Genomic DNA, 20,554 nt, shown 5'->3' with positions numbered 1-20,554 from the left:
AGCTCTAGGCGAAGTTGTCATCAGGCGAACTTAGCTTTAGGCGAAGTTGCCATCAGGCGAACTTAGCTTGCAGGCGAAGTTCATCAGGCGAACTTGGCTTGCAGGCGAAGTTCATCGCTTTGAAGGCGAAGTTGCCCAGATGAAGGCGAAGTTGCCCAGACAGCTGCTGTTTTAGCTTCTGATCGGCATTTCGAGCGATTTTAACACCCTTGCTATGGTTCAATATCACCCACTACGCTACCCGGCCATTTTCGGTCGTTTATACACTAAAAAGCTTGGATCTTTAAACTTCAAAGATCAAGAACCATACCTTTTTGGGCTTGTTTGGATCTCGTTTACTTGCTTAATCACAACCAACCGCTCTCTCTTTCTCGGACCTCGCTCTCCCTCTCCTCGGCTGCCGCCGGCGGCTGTAGGTGGTGTGTATGTTATGGAGTGTTTTTAGGAAAATGATGGAAATGAAGGTATTTTGGGGTTTTGGGGGTATTTATATCCCTGAAATCCCATTCTCATTTAACCCGTCTCAATTAATCCAAGTCCAAGACCCGCTCCTTACCCGATATAAATTAATTACGCGAAATCACTAAACATAACTTCCTTTATTCATCATTAAAATTTTTAGGATGTTACACCTTACCAATTGTCTCCCACTACGCAATAGTCTTATCGTTTAATAACAAGTGAATCTAATTAGACACAAAGATCGTATATAGATGAACTAACTTAGTATAAATGATTAACGACTTAACGTAGTGAAAAGACACAAGAAGACATCCAAAACTTAGTTGTATATAGGCGTGACGATTGTTGAGACGATATGAAATACGACATGAAATAAAAAGGTTTTAGGTTTGCTTAATACAACCATTTAAAAAATAATAAAAGAGTCAGGTTCAGATCGACTAACACAACATGTTTAAAAAACGAGCCGGGTTCAGGATTTACCTGTATAAAAACGAGTTGGCCCCGTTTAATTATGTTATAAAAATTATAATTATATTTTTATTTAGGCTTTTTTTCGTTTTCCGTTTTTTGAATATACTTTATATACACGTGTAATTTCCAATCATTTTCAAGGTTTTTAACAATTCTAAAAAAAATAAAAAAATCACATTACTCATTTACTCTACCGACTCAAAATTATATCAATTGTATTAGTAGTTTTTTGATAAATGGGTTAAACGGATCGTTTTCCAGTCAATCCGACTTTATGTGAACGTGGGTTGGAGTTGAAAATTTTAAAATGAATAGTAATATATGTCGGGTTCAGATTGAACATTTCAACGGCAAAGTGCCAACCCAACAGGACAACACGATTGGACGTATAATACGTTAATTTAATTTGATTATATGCTTTATTTTCTTCTACTAGAAATATTTCATTCAATAGGTAAAAAGGAAAATGCATATGCTTTTAATTCTCCATTGGCACCTATATAAACCACATTCATCCACCATCCAAAAGGTGATTTCACCCCTTTCCCTCTTTGTAAATATATGTTTCCAAAATTTCTTTTGAACTATTACAATTCAAATCCTTCATTTATAGTTTATTTTTAATGGGGGACATAAAGAGATGGAAGGTAAAGTCCTATCCAAGTATCCAACCTCTTTATATATATGAGACCAACTTTAGTTTTCTATTTAAGTTTATTTTCCTTTGAACTCAATCAGAATCAATATACATATAAGGAAAAGTTAACGTATAAATTAAATTAACGTGGAATCAAGTAGTGTAAAGTAGTGTAGTTATCTAGACAAGTAGTGTAATTGCCATATATTGTAATGACAGTACACTATAATTACACAATGTTGTATATATAATTATACTACTTGATTTGCACGTTAGTATGTTAATTAAATTTGTATCTGATCCAAACACCACACACACACACGAACAAAAACACGCCCAAGTATTGTAATTATGTAATTACATCGTAGTGTAATATTAAAATGTTGTAGTGAAACTACGCTATAATTACACTATGTTGTATGTAAAATTATATTACTTGATTTGCATGTTTAGCACGTTAATTTAATTTGTGTATTATTCAAACACTATATATATACATACACACACAAGAACAAAGACATGCGAGAAAAAAGAAAGAAAAACTAAAAAAGAATATCATCTAACCGATAACGATGTTTTTTTTTGGACTAAATTTGTTTTTGTTGAAAAGGTATAAAGGTAATATGGTCGAATAGTTTATTTTAGTTAAGTATTTAAATTATTTAGTTCTTTTTAGTTGTTTATCCATCAAATTTTAAAAACTCAATAGATTACAATATGATAATTGGATTAATCGTATATCACACCAAGGGAATTGATTTCAAAAGATCAAAATAATTTTAAAAAAATTAAAAAAAGAAAGAATATTCAATAGCAAAGATCCCAGTTTGATTATGTTGATTTCAAACTGATTTGTTTGATCCCATATTTTTAACCTCAAAGCTACAAACTCACACATGGTTTATAGTTTATAACATCATCGAATGACTATGATAACCCTGGTAGGATTGTGTGGGATGTTATATATAATTTTTATTGAATTTTATACTCTACTACTCTAGTAACTTTCTACCATATGTGACGAGGTTGTGCTAAAAAGAAATTGCGCCTAAAATATATACGAAGCCACCAGAAAAACGTCACGTTTAATAACGGTAAATGCCCTAATGTGTAAGACAAATGTGATCTTCTCCCGTTTAAAACAAATAGACGTTAGTTTTAGATCCCATAAATATTATAAACTAGAAAGATTCCCGGCGCAACTTGTACAACTTATCAAACCTTGCAATGCGTCTGCGAGTCGATGTGAATTCTATCGGTGCTTGGTTACGAAACTAATAATAAACCCCCTAAAAAAACTTTAACGCAAAAATACAACAAATTAACATAACAAAACATGTGTCACGGTTACGAACCTTTGACACTTCGTTTGATATCTGGTTACGACACCAAAAATAAAGCAACCATAAATTCGTCCACACCCAAATACAAAAGTTTAACATATTTAAAATATAAAAACGGCGAACAAAAATAAACACGTGTTGCAGTTGCAAACTGATACAAATTCGTTGATTCTGGAATCGAGGGATAAAAAAAACTTGTGCGTTGTGTTTGTGAACTAACGCGAATTCAGCAGGAATCGACGTTGTCGGCACTAAATCATACTCCCTCTCCCATTATAAGTGTCATGTTTTGACTTTTTAAGTCTTTCTTTTGCAACTTGACCGTAATTATTTTTGTTCATGTCATATAATACTTGATGAAAATTATATCAATGTAAAATACATTTAAAACCCAATCCATTCATATATTTTACATCAAGTATTATATAACACAAACAAAAATATTGCCGGTCAAAGTTAAATAAGAAAGACTTGAAAAATCAAAGTAGGACACTTACAATGGGACGGAGGGAGTACATAGAAAACCATGTCTTGTGGTGGTGAACCGACACGAGTTCGGTTGGTATCAGGTTGCGACACCAAAATTAAAACAATAAGTTAATTCGTCTACACTCAAAATACAACAAATTAACATATTTACATAAAAAAGACGGTTAGCAAAAACAAAAAAAATATATGTGCGTTGTGACCGTGACCTGATGCAAATTAGTCCAAAATCGATGGACAAAAAAGAATTCCCACGAAGAAAAATCCTTAGATTGTGACCGCGATCTTACGCGAATTTATCATTTGACGGTATCAACGCTAAAAAACCCGTATTTTACGGCAACAAACCGACGCAAATTCAAAAACAAAAAGCAAATTAAAATCAAATGCGTCGCCAAAGTTCTTAATTATTATATATAATAATAATTGAAATTAGAGATCCCAAACTTAAAACTTCTCAAAGTAGAATGTTACTTTTGGTAAAACACATGAACCATCTCCATTATTAGCTCAATTTCTATTACAAAGTTTGAATACAAAAGCTTTGTAGTTAATGTAGTTCATAATATATTACTGAACCTGAAATGAATGTCACTAAAATTCTAATAATTTATTGATTCTATTAACACTTGAATTTATTAATTTTAAAGAAAAGTTTTTGTTTAGTATTCAATTTAAAGCAATTAATATATATCCAAGTTTCAAATTTGAATATATTACCATCGAGATCGCCCACCTCAATCGTTATTGCCTTTCTTGTGCTTTATGTTGTTTATTATTTTAAGATTACTTTTGTTATTCTTTTCAGTTGAAAATTAGTAAATATTAATAAGGTTCCGTGACTTCATCAATATTTTAAATAAGTTGATTATCATTTTGTTTTGGACGATCAACGAATAAAGCCCGGTTACTCGGGGTAACTCAATGAAAAAAGACGATCATATACGCCCACGAATCCACGATCACGGGCAATACTGGATAGCCAAAGTCCACCACCTAATTTTTCAGGGAAACTCGCTGCCTGAATGCCCATTGCGGTAAAATCCGGCTGGGATCGGATCCAAACATGAGGCCTTGCAGTCTCTCATCCAAATCTTTATTTATCCTTTAAATGCTAGTTGAGCTAAAACTAATTGGCAGATGATTATCGTTTACTACTATCTTATTATTTTAATTATAAAAGAAATATATTAAGTAGTAACAAAATGTAACTCTTTTATTTAAATCAGTTAATTTTAATTGGTCTAAAAATTTTCATAAAAATAAAAGTATATAAAATCTGAGTGGGTTTTGTATAGATAAAAAGTTTATACCATTTTTTGTATATAATTAATAAACCTGGTTATTATCTTCCCGTGTTGAATAATACAACTCATAGATCAAAGAAAAAAACACTTTTAAAATTAGGGGCTACATGTATTTCTTTGTTTGGTTACAAATGCACCTAATCATAAAATATAAAAAAAAAGCATGAATCTTTTATCTATTGCTATATAAAGAAATTATTATGCGACACGTTTATTCAAAACCATTAGGGGGGAGGAGGCACCGTGTGGTGATGAAGCCATCACACGTGTGGCTACTAGCACGCCGCCGCCGCTCCTCTATCACGCTTGAGGAGGGTGGTTTGCGTGATGGCCATTACGCTTGATGAGGGGTGGTTTCCAAAAAATTGTACCGTTGGGAGGTGGGTGGGTGGGGGGGGGGGGGGGTTAAATAAAAAATACCAATATAAAACCAAAACATAAACCAAATTCAACTCAAAACCAAATCCAACTCAAAAACACTCTCAAACTTCCCCTTCATTCACAACAAAAAAATATGGCATTTCCGAAACACTCGATGCCCTTAGACACCGATAGCTCTTCGTCTTCGGACGATGACATTCTCGAATGGTTCCCGTTGCTATATAAAGAACTTGAAGACCCGAGCCGTCCAAAGAAAAAAGTGGTGGAGCGTGATCGTATACATGCCCACGACGTGCTAATGAACGACTATTTTGTGGAGGAGCCGAAATTCAATGACGAGACGTTTAGGGAACGCTTTCGTTTGCCGAAATCTTTATTTTTAAATATTGTAGCTGACGTCGAAGCAAACGAATAATGGTTTCAAGAATCTTACGACGCGAGAGGCAAACGAAGTTTTACGGCGCTTCAAAAATGCACATCCGCTATTCGTCAACTAGCGACAGGTAACCCACCCGACCAATTCGATGAATACTTACAAATGTCTGAGAGAACTTCACGTGAATGTCTACAATTCTTTTGTAACGCGATTATAAAATTGTATGCCAAAGAGTTTCTACGAAAACCAACAAGACACGACATTACACGTCTTTACGCCGCACACGAGGCTAGATGGCATTTTTCAGGGATGCTCGGTAGCATCGATTGTACACATATCGAATAGAGGAATTGTCCACGGGAGTTGCGAGGGGCGTATGTTAGGGGTGATATCAAACGACCGACCATCTCACTAGAAGCGGTTGCGTCAAATGATTTGTGGAATTGGCATTCTTATTTTGGTGTTCCCGGCTCAAACAACGACATCACTGTTCTGTACACATCACCGTTGTTTCAGAGCGTAACATATGGCACCGCACCTTTCTGTCTGTATTTTGTCAACGGGAGATATTACAGACGTGGTTACTATCTCGTCGATGGCATCTACCCGCACTGGTATGTTTTTGTGCAAGCCTTTTCGTTTCCTGTTGAGACCAATGAAAAGGCGTTCAAGAAGTTGCAAGAATCGGCAAGAAAAGATGTCGATAGAACTTTCGGTGTTTTAAAGGGTAGCTGGTGCATACTTAGTCGACCGGTTCGTGCAATGAAAAACCTGTGATCTCTAGCTACGTGTATGCATGCATCATATTACACAATATGTTAATAAAAGAAGATGGAAATGCAATTTATCCCGATTGGGTACCGGATCCTCCGACTCAAGTTCCCGTTCCCGATGATGTCCAATTAGACTTGCGGGATGAAGATATTCACTATCGGTTGAGATGGGATCTAGTTGAACTTATAGGTTCTTTAGGGTTGGAATTCCCGGATTCAGACGAGGAGTAGACGTTTATTGTAACTTTTATTTTTTAATTCTAATTTTTAAGTTGAATTATGTTCTAGTAAACTATTGTTTTTATTTTTAAGTTCTATTAAATATTGTTTTAAGTTTTTAAGTTACAAAAAAAAATTCCATCACACACCATCATACCACACCACCACCCATAGTAAAAAACCATCACATGTGATGGATTTTGGGTTGGTGATGTGGCACCATTTGATTGGGTGAGGTGTGTGATGAGTGATGTCACCACATCCACCACCCCTCCCCCCCCCTTATATTGAAGACTATAACAACCATCTATATAAAACCATGTATAGTGGATGATGTCCATTTGTGGGCGTTGTGCGACATGTGACGTGACGTTAGAATAAAGACTTTTTCGTTAAAATGAGTGTTGTGAATGGAGCTCATTCAAATTATTATTATATTTCATTATCAAAATAAACAAAAAACAAACCCACTAATCACATTCCATCATTTTCTCCACCCGACGCTGATGGGAAAACGCCCCTACTTATATTTAAGATATAAAATATAATTAACGTGACTGTTATGTGCCTATAGTTTTCACACTTTTCAACATTTTATTGATTTGAATTATACGCTATTCAATATACATAAAATTTAACAATACAAAAGAATTTTCTTTTAATAAATCAATGTTTTAAATTATATTTTAAATAAATTATTGTTACTAGGGTATAATTTTTTATACAAATATATGATAAACAATTTTCACACTTCTCGACAGTCGACATATCATATATTATTAGTTTGAAATTTGAAATAAAACCCTCTTTATTAATCATAAATTTTAACAATACAAAAGAAAAAGTCCTTTAACAAATGTTTTAAATTAAATTTTAAATGTATAAATCCGAAAATATAATGAGCCCATTAATGCATGTTTTTCAGTTTTAGTATATGTTAACAAATTGTTTTGTTTTCACACTTATCATATTATTGGTTTGAAATTTGAAATAAACTCTCTTCGATAATCATAAATTATTACAGTACACAAGAAAGAGTTTTTTAATAAATAATTTAAATTAGATAATAATTAATTTATTCATTACTAAGGGTATAAATCTTCTATGAATATATGATGAACACATTAATGCATGTTTGACAGTTTTAATATACAATAATTAATTGTTTTGTGTATACAATCTACACACTTTTCATCAGCGATCAACTCAATATCGATACCGGTATAAAAAATGCTTGACACAACATGTTTCCGATTCGGTTTGTTACTAAAGAGAAAAAAAGGTAAATACCAGTACCATACAGAACCATATACCGGTACTATACAGTACCGATTCCAAGACCTCAAAAAATGAGTATCGAATTGGTACTGAAAGTACCCGGTTTATTCCTACTTCTCAACATATTATTGTTTTGAAAATTAATATTTGAAATTTGAAATAAACCCCTCTTCAATAACCATAAATTTTAACAATAAAAAAGGAAAAAAAAATATTAATAATTGTTTTATATCAGATTTTATTAAATTAATTGTTAGTATGATATAAATCTTATCTATAATCTATATAAACGAAAACATAAAAATCTTACGTGTCGCGATGTGGTCGCTCCCCCCTTTTTTGGAGTCACCAGATTTGCTTGATTTTTAAATGGAGGATTCTCATGCATTTGACCCGAATTCATGGGTATGGGTCTTACCAAACCCATATATTTTTTAAACGGGTTATAACATCTCATTAAATAAAAAATTATTCTCATCAAATTATTGATGTAAAAATCCTATAAAATAGGATATACTAAAAATTAATATTTTATTTATTTTAAAAAAGATATATATATTATTTAAATTAAAAAAACCAATTTTTTAGTAAAAAAATAAACAGGTCTTGTTCTTATTAAACCATAAGTATATTATCAACTTTGATAAATATTATTTATATTTAAAAAAACCAATTTTATAGTAAAAAAATAAACGGGTCTTGGGTCTCATCAAAACCATATAGCTTTTAAACCGAGTTATACCATCTCATTTATTTGTTAAACAATTTATCATCAAACCATAAGCATACTATTAACTTTCATACAATAAAAAAAATATAAATTTAAAAAAGAAATAAATATTAGAACAAACAATATAAAACAACCCCGTAATACGAGGATAAAAACTAGTACTGATATAATGAACACATTAATGCATGTTTGACAGTTTTAGTATATGCTATTAAATTTTCATTAATGTCTGTACCAAAAGCAAGGTAGAGAGAATCTAGAAATGCTGATTTCTTTTCATTTCCTGAAACTTATTTATTTATATCATATTATATTATTTTTTATATTTACCAAAAGAATTAGAGATGAGTGTGTAAAAAGCAGAGAATAAAAAGGAGACCGGATGTTGACAAATTTCATGTCACTGTTCTTAGAAGGTCGTTTGTTTGTTTTGTTTGTGTGAAGATTGATTTCTTATTATCTGGGATCTCTCTATCTCTCTCTAAAAAACCTCATACTTTCTCTCTCTAAAAAATTATTATTATTATTATTTCTTTCAGAGAGAAGAAGACACTGGCCCAGCAGATCCAATATCTTCTTCTTCATCTTTTTCATGATCTAACACTAACCCTCTTCATTGGCATCTTTCTTGATTATTATTTGCTGTTAAAGATTGGATTTTTATCAATTTGGGGTTCAAGATTCTTGGTTTTTTTTTGGTCAAGAAACTGGTCAATTCTTGTAGCTGAGGACATATTAGGATGTGGGTCTGAGGTAAATTTGTTTAAAGATTAATATTTACTGTTAAAGATTAGATTTTTAATTTTAATTATTTATTATATTTTTTTTATCAATTTGGGGTTCTAGATTCTTGAATTTTTGGTCAAGAAACTGGTCAATTCTTGAAGCTGAGGACAAATTAGGGTAAATTTGTTAAAATATTAACATTTACTGTTAAAGATTGGATTTTTATCAATTTGGGGTTCAAGATTCTTGATTTTTTGGTCAATTCTTGAAGCTGAGGGTAAATTAGGATGTGGGTCTGAGGTAAATTTGTTTAAAGATTAATATTTACTGTTAAAGATTGGATTTTTATCAATTTTTATCAATTTGGGTGGTTTCAAGATTCTTGATTTTTTGGTCAAGAAACTGGTCAATTCTTGAAGCAAAGGGTAAATTAGGATGTTGAGTTTCGCGAGAGATTAGGGGTGGCGAACATAGCAGACAAGATAAGAGAGTGGAGATTGAGATGGTTTGGACATGTAAAGAGAAGACAGACGACGAATCCTGATAGATCCGTAGAAAATATTACTATAGAGGGGAGGAGGGGTAGAGGACGACCGAAATTGACTTGGGATGAGAGGATTAGGCATGATTTGATAGACCTAAACCTCTCCGAGGACATGGTTGAGGATAGGAATTCGTGGAGAAGTAGAATTAAAGTTAAGGATTTTTAGAGAGAATTGAATACCTTAGGGCTTAGACTTAACTTATTTAGGTCACATACCATAATGGTATTTCCCTTACATATATTATTATTATTATTATAATTATTATTAGCTTTTATATAGCTGTTAAACTGTGATCTTATTATTAATATTATTATAATTAGTAGTAGTTTTTATATAACTGTTAAACTTTGATTTCCTTTATTTTGCTTCATACACATGTACTTAGAGCCGAGGGTCTCTCTGGAAGCCACCTCTTTATTCCTTTGGATAGAGGTACGGTGTGCCTACATCCCACCCTCCCCAGACCCTACTTATAGCTTTGCTGTCGGTGGGATTTTACTGGGTATGATTGATTGATTGATTGATAGGGTAAATTAGGATGTGGGTCTGAGGTAAATTTGTTTTAAAAGTCTTTTAGCTTGAAGATTAATATTTACTGTTAAAAAGATTGGATTTTTATCATTTTGGGGTTCAAGATTCTTGATTTTTTGGTCTAGAAACTGGCCAATTCTTGAAGTAGAGGGCAAATTAGGATGTGGGTATGAGGTAAATTTGTTTAAAAAGATTAAATTTTTGGTGGGTGTTGGGGTTTGATTAATAATTTACTGTTAAAGATTAAATTTTTATCAATCTGGGTTTCAAGATTCTTGATGTAGAGGGTATATAAGGATGTGGGTCTGAGGTAAATTTGTTCAAACTATCTTTTAGCTTCAAGATTCTTGGTGGGTTTTTTGGGGTTTGATTTTATTGCATATTTTTGGGGGTTTTTAATAATTTTTTAGTTTCTTGATTTGGGTTTTTGATGATTAGGATTAAGCATTTTATATGATTGATGATTAATATTCTGGATCTGTTCTTTAATATCTGTGTTTTTAATTTTTTATTCCCTTTTGATTTTAAGTTGCAAAATCGCAAAAAGGAAAAAAAAATTGTGCTTCAAGATTGTTTGAATTTGCATTAGATGTAATTTAACCTGGGATTTGAAGGATAATATTTTTCCTTTTATACAGAGCTTTATTAATTTTTTTTATCATATATTTCAGAATTGTGGATCCTTAATGCTTTATTATGTAACTTTTGTTTAATCTGATGAGATATTTTGATTTTTTATTGAATGTGATTGAGTGCTGCATTTAATTGCTGTTATTAAAAGTAAATTAAAGCTAGCAATTGCCTTCTTAGAGCCAGTAACTTCGTACTGAAAATTGGAGAAAAAAGAGTGACAGAGGCATCTTCCATTCATCTCGATTTTGGTTTTTCTGCACCATATTTTGATCTCCCTTTTCTTCGATCCGGAATTCATATGTCATAATCTTGTATTTGATTACTTTTGCATAAGGCTGAGGGGTGTGGGGGGCTCTAATGGGGGCTTTAGTGGGGGCTCCAGCCAATAATATTATGACGTGTGATAGAGAGAGAAACTGGATAAGGGGGGTGTTGGAGCCCCCGTTGGAGCCCCTGGCCCTGGTGTGGAGGGGCTCCATTTTGGGCTCCAGCGAATTTTTTTTTTATTTTTTTATAAATATATTCAAACAACGTATTATTAAAAAAACTCATAAATTTTTAAAAAAAACACACATTAATAAAAAAAACACATTAATATCTAAAAATAAAATAAAAATTAAAGTACTAAAAAAAAACATTATTCTTATTCTTCGGCTTGGTCTTCTTCGATCAACCTCTTTCGGATACGTTCCTTTTGCTTTTCCATTAGCATTTGATCGACCGGATTTAGGTTACTGAAGTCTCTAGTAAGGAAGTCCAAATCTCTCATTCGACTTTTTTCCTTTTTGTCATTAGAGACCACCTCCATGGTTTTGTTGAATTTATTGAGGGATTCAACAAGATTGGCGATGTTTACGGCTTCCCCCTCAGCCGGTTTTTTCCCCTTGGCGTCCCTTCCCAATGGCCGCCTCCTCGGCGGTGAAGACGTTTACTCCTCTGCAATGTTTAGGTCAAATCCAACGCGGCAATCCGACCCGATTGAAGTGCTATACGCTCCAGACGAACTAGTTTTAGTCTGTTTCGGCCGTACTTCCGAATCAACGTCCGGCGCCACCAGCTCAACCCACTTGGAACACCTTTTCAACCTCTCCCATAACTTTAAATCGTCCCACGTCTTCACCGTCCCATACCTCCGCAAATACTCCTGCTTCCACTCTTCGACCGTGAAATTGTAAACCGCCAAATCATCACTGCCACTTGGTCTCATACGACCGCTGTTCATGTTGAAAAGATTAGTAAACAAGCCGACAAATTTTCTGATGTCGGACCACCGACCCGAAATCATATCGGCGTTCCGCTCTGTACTCCCAACGAGCGTATAGAACGTCTCCCTAACCTTTGTCCAAAAAATTTTGCTCTTTTGGTAGTCGGCTGCAAAATGAATAAATAAATTAGATTTCCATTTAACTTTTTTATTTAACTTTTTTATTAAAAATCATTTTTAAAAACGTTAAAACAATTACCGCAACGCCGATCCTCAGAAATGACTATCCAAGCCCGACACAAGGCTTCCTTCTCATCCGATGACCACGGAGTGGTTTTCCGTTTTGTCCTCGGAGTCGAAGCCGGTCCCGACCCGTCCGTTGCAACTTGTTTTTACCGGTGGACGCGTCTTCTTGGTCCTGTAGCTTCATCGTGTGATTCTTGTGTCTCCGGAACAACAAAGTTAGGAGACGGTTGTATGTTTGATGGTTGAAAGCCGGATGATTCTTGCGGCCCCGAATAAAACATCAGTTGGTGCGGTGACGACCATAAATCGTCGTCAATATAATCTGAATCTAGGTTTGGGTACCAATTTCCAGCCATTTTTTAAAAAAAAGTTGGGAAGATGGGTTGATTTTGGGTTTTATTTTGAAGTTGTGGTGATTGATATGAGTGAAATGGGGTATTTTATAGATGAAAAAAAGGTTTTTTTTTAATTAAATAAGAGCCAACGGCTCTTTTAAACACCACCAACGGGTCTTTGCACACTCCCCTATGCCACTTTATGCCCTCCTCTGCCGCTAACCCCATCACGCCTGCTTGGATTTTCGTGCTCGCGCCCCGTTAGCGCCTGGTGGTGTGGTGGTCGCGCCTGGGGGCGCGAGCGGAGGGGCTCTAGCACCCCCGTTGAAGCCCCACTCCCCTCAGCCTAATCATATTTATCTTTCTGACTTTATGTTAAAATTTGAAACATGACTCCTTTTGTTTGTGACAAGAAAGATTGTAAAGTTGCCTATCTTTTTTTAGGTATTAAACAACTATTATATTTGTTTTTTAGGATGATCAATATGTAAGAAGCAATAGTTTTTGCATACTTGTTAGATATTGTTCATTATAGGGAATTTATAAATAATTTGTCGATGCTTATCAACGCTTATATTCGTTGGCCTTTTATAAGGCTTTGATTTCAATTTACATAATACATGTTTTAAGTTTGAATATTCAACTAAATTTAATAGTTTATTTAAATAATTAATTGCACGCCTCTTATTATTCGTGACGAGTACGTACTTGTTCTGCTTGCATTAATATGGATAAAGGCAGAACCTTTATTGTTAATATGGTTCATGTTAATATAAAGTTGACTTTTTATTATTGGTCAACAGGAATGGGAACAGAGGTACACTGCAAGAGCTCTTTCGAAGGGTATTACTCCATGAGGGATGTTAACGAGGATTCAAACAGTAGCAATTGGCCTCTTTATTACGGACACAAAGGTTTGACTAACGGCCATTATTACAACAACGGTTTTACACCAAGAAACATTACCGATGCAGATTCAAGCTGTGACAAAGATGCATTAAAGCAAAAAATGCTTGAACACGAAGCGATTTTCAAGAATCAGGTAAAAGAGTTGACTTTTTGACTTTTTGAGTCAATGTTATTGACTTTTATTTTTTTCAGGTTTACGAACTTCATCGTCTTTACCGAAGACAACGAGACATGATGGAAGAGTTTAAAAGAAACGAGTACCATAAACACCGTATATCAATCGATACGTCATCATCTTCAAGCCTGTTACCGTCACAAAAGCCTTATGAAGATGGTCAAAAGTGGCAAATACCAAATTTTCCGCCGGTCAACTCTTGTGCGCGACCGTCACTTTTTGGAGCAGATATAAGTAATTCTCCATTAAGTTGCTCAAAAGGAAATAATAATAATAATAATAATAACAGTTCAAAGGATTGTGAAATCACGGAAAGCAGACCGTTAAAAGTTAGAAAAAAACTATTCGATCTTGAACTCATGCCTGATGAGAACATCGACCAAGAACACGAGGAAGTTCAGTGTAAACAAGCTTCTGAAGAATCGAGTTATAAAGATACTTCGTCGGGTCAATGTTTTAGGGGGTCAAATGGACTGGCTGATCTTAATGAACCTATTAATGTTGATGAACCGATGGCTAAACCAAAAGGGTTACCTTTTCATGGCCCGACCCGTGAGTTATATGAGAAGTCTCAAAATGGTGCGTTTAACCCGTTATTGGTTGAGGGAAAAGGCAATGGGAGAGATTGGTTGTCTACTACTCGTGAAACAGGTAATATTTTTGCACCATTTTTGTTTATTTTTTTATATATAATTCATGTTTTTTTTATATGATATGAGTTGTATACAAATTGCTAAAGTAGGATAATGAGTTATATATGTTTTATATTATATAAAAGCTAATGTAGTAAACATGATTACAAAAGTTTTAATAATGTTAAAAAAGTTTTAATATATTATACTTTTTGGTTGTGTTTTATTATCATAAACAGTGTGAATTTATTATATTTATTTATACACTCATGTTGAATTAATCTTTTTATTTTTTTTATTTTTTTTATATTCATAACAGGGAATAGTAGAAGCAATATGAACTTCACACCAGGAACTTATCCTCAGATTTCAACCCGAGTTCATGAAAATTACTGTTTTGCCCCTGCGCCGTTTCCAAATTCATGTACATCGAGTTCATACCCTTACATGAATCCAACAGATTTGGTTAACAGGAACGGTAGTTTGAGTCAAAAGTTGACTTCGTTTCAGAAGCAACCGCCTTTTTTATCATCGCCACAAACTCACGTGGCTTACGGAGACAAGTTGCGTATGTACGGATGTTTTACACCAAATGGATTTTATCACGGGTCGGCATCCGGGTCAAGAGACCCGTATGCCCGTTTGCCAGCTGGCGGGTTTGATAATCGACAAAACAATAATCTTGACAGGTCACAAAAGATGTTTAAAGGCTCAAACTTTATAGATTTGACCGATACGAATAAAGGCATTGACTTGAATAATGACAACAATAGTTCAAGAAAACGTGACCAGACGGCCCAAACCATGCTTCCGTGGCTTCAAGCGAAACCGGATGTCGGTAAAAATGATTCCCGGGAAAAAGGTAAAATTAATAACGGAAAGATCCTTGGGTTTCCGGTTTTTGGGAATTCTTGTGTTTCAAGAAACGAGTCTTCGTCACTTGTGTCCACGTCAGCGTCACTTCGTCGTGAAAATGGTAAAGTAAAAACCGAGATGGAAAACAGAGGATTTGATATTAATGTTGCTTGGGATGACCCGGAAAACAAGCAGAGTGACGTGGGCGAGGTTAAACTCGAGAAAAAAACCGAAACAGAAACCGAGAAAATCAAGAATAATTTTGACTTGAACTCTTGTTTGACTGAGGTTGAAGATGTTGTTATAGTACCGAAGTCGGTTAAACGAACGCTGGAGATAGATTTAGAAGCTCCCGCGGTTTCCGAGGTTAACGAAGAAGATGAAGCGACGGAAATCGATGAATGTAACGACGAGTTACTCGCCAAGGTGGCGGCGGAAGCGATAGTTGAGATGACTGGGATATCCAGTCAGCAAGATCAAGTGGGGTCCACTTCCGAGGTGGCAGTTCGTTCCGATGACTCCGATGATAATATTAATGACCGCCTCCAATGGTTTGTTCAAGTAATGGAAAACGCGGGATTTGTGCCTAACGAGTTGGACGAGTTCGAAGAGTTGACTTTGCAACAAGAGTTGACTAAAGAAGAAGATTACATGCCGAAGCCTCTAGCTGTTGATTTCCAAGAACCGGAGGAAGCGGGCCCGGGCTCGTCGTCGGGCCCGGCCCGACCGAGGCGAGGTCAAGCTAGACGAGGTAGGCCCAGGAGGGACTTCCAAAGGGACATCCTTCCCGGGCTTGTTTCTCTCTCAAGACACGAGGTAACCGAAGATTTACAGGTATTTGGTGGGTTAATGAAAGCTACCGGGCATTCTTGGAATGTGGGACCCACAAGGAGGAACGGGACCAGGGGGAGACGGAAGTCGGTGGCGGTGGCTGTGGAGCCGCCGCCGCCTGCCGTCTCACCACCACCACCACCGCCATTGTCGGAGGTGGTGGGATTGGAGGAAGGAAGTTTAACGGGGTGGGGGAAGACGACTAGACGTCCTCGTAGACAGCGGTGTGCTGCGGGTACTTCTGTGGCGGTCCCGCTAATGTAATTTTGGTGCATTTATTATTATTATTATTATTTTTACTATTGTTATATTTACATGAACTCTGAATTACAGAGGGAGGTAAAATCAATTTAGGGAAAAAAGCTTATTTTGTGGCTTGTTGAGAGTGAACTTGTTGTGGATATTGCCTTTGTACATGTTTTGTCACTTTGTCGTATCCCAATATACGGGCACGGTTTGACCCGACCTGACTCGTGTGTTTGTCTGTGTTTCCTTACGCTTACTTGGTATTGTTAGAAATATTTAACCGGCCTCGTTGTGAGTTAGAAACTTATATACCTAAGGCTGTCTGTAGTGGGTGACAAATGGCCACTTTTGGGGCAATTTTTTTGGTAAACACTACCCCCCGGCCGATAAATGGGGCGATAAGAAGGGGGGGGGGGGTGTTTTTTGTCACGATGATTGTTTTAAGAATATTATTATAATATATATTTTTTGTGTGTGGTATATACCCCTAAAACAAAAACTCACTCTATGCTGACTGGGCGTCACGTGGCACAAAACGTCCCATTTTGTAGCTTCTCGACTATACATAGCCTAAGTGAATAATCAAGAATTCATAAATAAGCATGTCATAGTTGTTTTGGCATATATATATATATATATATATATATATATATATGTACATGTATGATATATGTATGTATAAAAATTTTATGGGGTGAAAGTTGAAAGGATAAAAGAATCAATAATTGTACAACATTTAGTTTATCTTTGGATGATTTGTTCAGTCACTTTGTGTAGTTGAAAGTGAAACATGAAGATAGTGGGATATTTTGGTAGGGATAGATGTTACTATTCTTGTTGTGTTTGGTACTTGGGTGGTAAATGTACTATTATTTGTGAAAATGTTTAGTTTTTTTATTTTTTATTTTTTTATTTTAAATCGGTTATCGTATTTTTGTCAATAATTTTATACGTATAGTCATGAGATACACGAATCATTAGTTCCGTATCTACTTTTACTCACAATAATCCTAAATACTTTCATCTATACGTTGTGTCGTGTATCATATCAACCAAACCATGTGTCAAGAAATGAATTGGCTAACATCCAAACTCGTTTATTATAATCAAGAAAACTGACTGAAAACTTGATTACAATGACTAAACCCTATATACAGACTTGAATCTAGACTCGTTCGACTCTAATTAGGTTTGCTAAACAATAGGATTATTTTCTTTGTAATTGTGTCGGTTTATTGGCCGTTTTCTACAGACCCGAAACCGAATCCTTCCTCTACTTGATTGCGATAATTTTTTTTTCTTTGTCCAGTTTTCTCATGCTTGATTAGCATTATTTTTGTGATTTGAAGTATATGAATTTTGAGGATGAAACAGATAGCCATCATACGAATTTTATTAGGTTTGGTACCCACGATGAATATTTGTTTGTTAACAAGAATCGGTTATTTGGTTCCGAGTTAGTTTTCACGTACGGGTTAATAACCGAACCCGACCTGAGACCGACATGTCACGGAAATGAAATTCTACATGCAAAAAGGGCAAACTCTAAACTTTTGAACTAAAATTGAAAATTTGAATAAACTACAAAGACGAAAACCGCATTTGATTTCTTTGAGAAATTATATGAGAATCACCTCGCACCAAAGCTCTTTAGCTTATCTTTTTTTAATATGTTTTTTTATGTGGTTTGTAATTTTATAGCGTTGTGAGAGAAAACCTCCAACGCCAACCTTTCCTGCACCATCATTTCTCCTACGCATTTATTCGTCCTCATGCACCAAAAAGAGTGGTAACTTAACATCCTCCATGTCTGTTTTGATAATCTTTTTAATCAACGTGTGTCATGCACGTAGAAACTCATATCATTAATCCCAGTATAGAGGTATCAGACCTACTATGTTAGCTACACCTATAAAGGAAAATAGCCCTATACACTAATTGTATAGACGCCTCCCAATTATGGTTACCGTTTAAAAATAACAAAAATAAGGGGTATGTTTTTTTAGAATTATGTTCTAAAATCCTATTAAAAAGTTATATATTTTTTAATTACAAAACTAAAAAATAATTGATATACGATTTATATGGGCTAAATGGCTCGTATAGGTGCCTATATGACCTCTATAGCTCTGTATAGCTCGTATAGATTGGACCTGGTGTTTGTATGGTGCATGCCTTTTGATAACCATTTGATACTCATAAGTCAAAAGGTGGACAATATTAATGAAATAGACGGTTGTACCCAGGGGAGGCTCAGAATCGGTCGGGGCACATAAGTTTTGGGGGCACAAACTTTTTTTATACATATAACATATACATGTTTCTGCTTATAATAAATCGGTCGATAAAAGTTTTATCCATGTACATTAGAGAATAAAAATTTTTCGTTAAGGTCTACGGGCCTTTTTATTTTGGCTCGGTCGAGGTATTTAAATTTTCGGAGACGACCTTGGGTGTACCTTTTCTTTTATGGTTGTTTTACTATTGACTTTTTAGTTCTTAATTTTGGTATAAATCCAGGAGTTGTAATGTACAAACTTGACTGTCTTTATTATAATTTGTAGGTTTTGGTTGTTGGAGGAGGAGACGGTGGTGTATTGCGTGAAGTAGCTCGCCATTCCTCTGTTGAACACATAGATATTTGTGAGATCGATACGATGGTCGTTGATGTGAGCATTCGTGGTCTTTTTAATTTATGAACTTCATTTTATTCAAAATGTTTAATAACTTGAAATGTTTTTTTTCAGGTTTCTAAAGAGTTTTTTCCTGGTGTAGCTGTCGGGTTTGATGATCCGCGTGTCAAATTCCACATAGGCGATGGTATATACAATATATAATCGTTTGTTACTATTCTCATTATTTAGTATTTTTAAGTTTTTTTTAAACTTGCAGGAGTTGCATTTTTGAAGGCTGCTCCTGAAGGAAGCTATGATGCGGTTATAGTCGATTCTTCTGATCCCGTTGGTATGCACACTTGGGCCCACCTGCTCTATGTAACTAATTTTGTGTACCATAATACGAATGCAATGGTGTTATTGAGTTCATGTTGTGTTCGACTGAGGGACCCAAGGACGATTTCAAGAACCCAATCAACCCAATAGACGAAAATGGAAACGAAGGCAAATCTATAGGGCCATTGAAGTTCTACAACAAAGAGGTAATAATCTTAATAAAGTTTCATTTTTCTGGATGTTTTATTGACCATTTTTATTGATCATTTTTGCATTTTATAGATCCACACGGCTGCTTTCAGTCTGCCTTCTTTCGCAAAGAAGTTGATCGAAGCAAAAAGCTCAAAGTGACGGCGAAGAGACCTACAATGAATAGGTGGTGTTGGATGTCCAAATAATAAACTGATGGTTTTGTTTTTGTATGAAGTTTCTTATACTTGGTAGTAGTATTTAATGGACTTTTGGGTTCATGAGTCATATAACTTTGCTTTAGTTAATCGGGCCAGAATCGGTTCTTCGGCTACTGGCCTGCATTTCACAGCCCAATAAGATTTTTTTTTGAATATGAACAACTAGTTTTATACCCGTCGTTGTTTAATGTCATACGTAATTATTTATTTATGTATTTATTTTTTACATCCTAAACAAAAACAACACAAAATATATTGATATAAACATATTGATAGAAAACCGCAAGAATAACATGCTTAGCACAATACAGGTATACAACAGTGACTAATGTAAACTTGGTTATTCATAGATGCATACATGATACACCTCCATTGTCAACACATTAAATATCAATATGCTAGAACCAAATGAAAAACATATAAGAAAAGCCCTCCGCACTCAAAAATGGCCAACCAAATTCTATAAAGTTACATTTTTTTTAATTAAAATGTGTTTCAAGTCAATAAAAGTAAAAGAGCAAATATTACCTGTTTTGACATGTCACCCAGCAGGGTATCAATACAAAAAAGCAAGATATCAAAAATTGGTTGATTTACTCGCTGTGAAATCAAAGGACCAACAAGTAGCAACACCGCTAGTCACAAACGTTGTTGGATTTTGAAAAGGCAGACTCTTGCGCTTCTAGAAGCAAATAAGGGACTTATTATGGTCCGGATTTGTTTTCAGCTTCATCCAACGGTTGACATTCATTCAAAGATTGGTTACTTGTACCGGGAACAATATAATATATAAGTAGTTGTGCACATGCAAACTGCTTTGGTATTTGATTCATTCAAATCCGATAGTAAAGCGGTTTGG

General features: G+C 34.9%; 1 protein-coding gene and 1 pseudogene across 2 annotated transcripts; both read left to right on the top strand.

Moving 5' to 3' along the window:
• The first annotated feature begins 8,869 nt into the window (after nt 1-8,869).
• Nucleotides 8,870-16,662, top strand: LOC143614426 (uncharacterized). 2 transcript variants are annotated; one of them, XM_077087870.1, is made up of 4 exons: nt 8,870-9,219; nt 13,490-13,728; nt 13,788-14,421; nt 14,722-16,662. In XM_077087870.1, exons 2-4 carry the CDS (start codon nt 13,492-13,494, stop codon nt 16,350-16,352), a joined length of 2,502 nt encoding a protein of 833 aa, XP_076943985.1. In that variant the 5' UTR covers nt 8,870-9,219; nt 13,490-13,491; the 3' UTR covers nt 16,353-16,662. The 2 variants fall into 2 exon arrangements, with proteins under 2 accessions (XP_076943985.1, XP_076943986.1); XM_077087871.1 differs by lacking the exon at nt 8,870-9,219 and adding an exon at nt 10,540-10,578.
• Nucleotides 16,663-18,427: 1,765 nt separating this feature from the next.
• LOC143614416 (spermidine synthase-like) lies at nt 18,428-19,838 on the top strand (annotated as a pseudogene).
• The last annotated feature ends 716 nt before the right edge of the window (nt 19,839-20,554 follow it).

This window comes from Bidens hawaiensis, unplaced genomic scaffold (assembly GCF_021521415.1).
Source record: "Bidens hawaiensis isolate Kalapana, Puna unplaced genomic scaffold, B.hawaiensis_p1.1 tig00040004_1, whole genome shotgun sequence".
In the NCBI taxonomy this organism is placed as follows: Eukaryota; Viridiplantae; Streptophyta; class Magnoliopsida; order Asterales; family Asteraceae; genus Bidens; species Bidens hawaiensis.
The sequence above is the reverse complement of the archived record's forward strand: the minus strand, read 5'-3'. Positions and strand labels throughout refer to the sequence as shown.

Bases quoted from the DNA above. Each gene is read 5' to 3' on its own strand.
- LOC143614426 (XM_077087870.1), top strand. From the start codon at position 13,492: ATGGGAACAGAGGTACACTGCAAGAGCTCTTTCGAAGGGTATTACTCC. The intron at 13,729-13,787 runs GTAAAAGAGTTG...TATTTTTTTCAG, and splicing joins AAGCGATTTTCAAGAATCAG to GTTTACGAACTTCATCGTCT. The intron at 14,422-14,721 runs GTAATATTTTTG...TATTCATAACAG, and splicing joins GTCTACTACTCGTGAAACAG to GGAATAGTAGAAGCAATATG.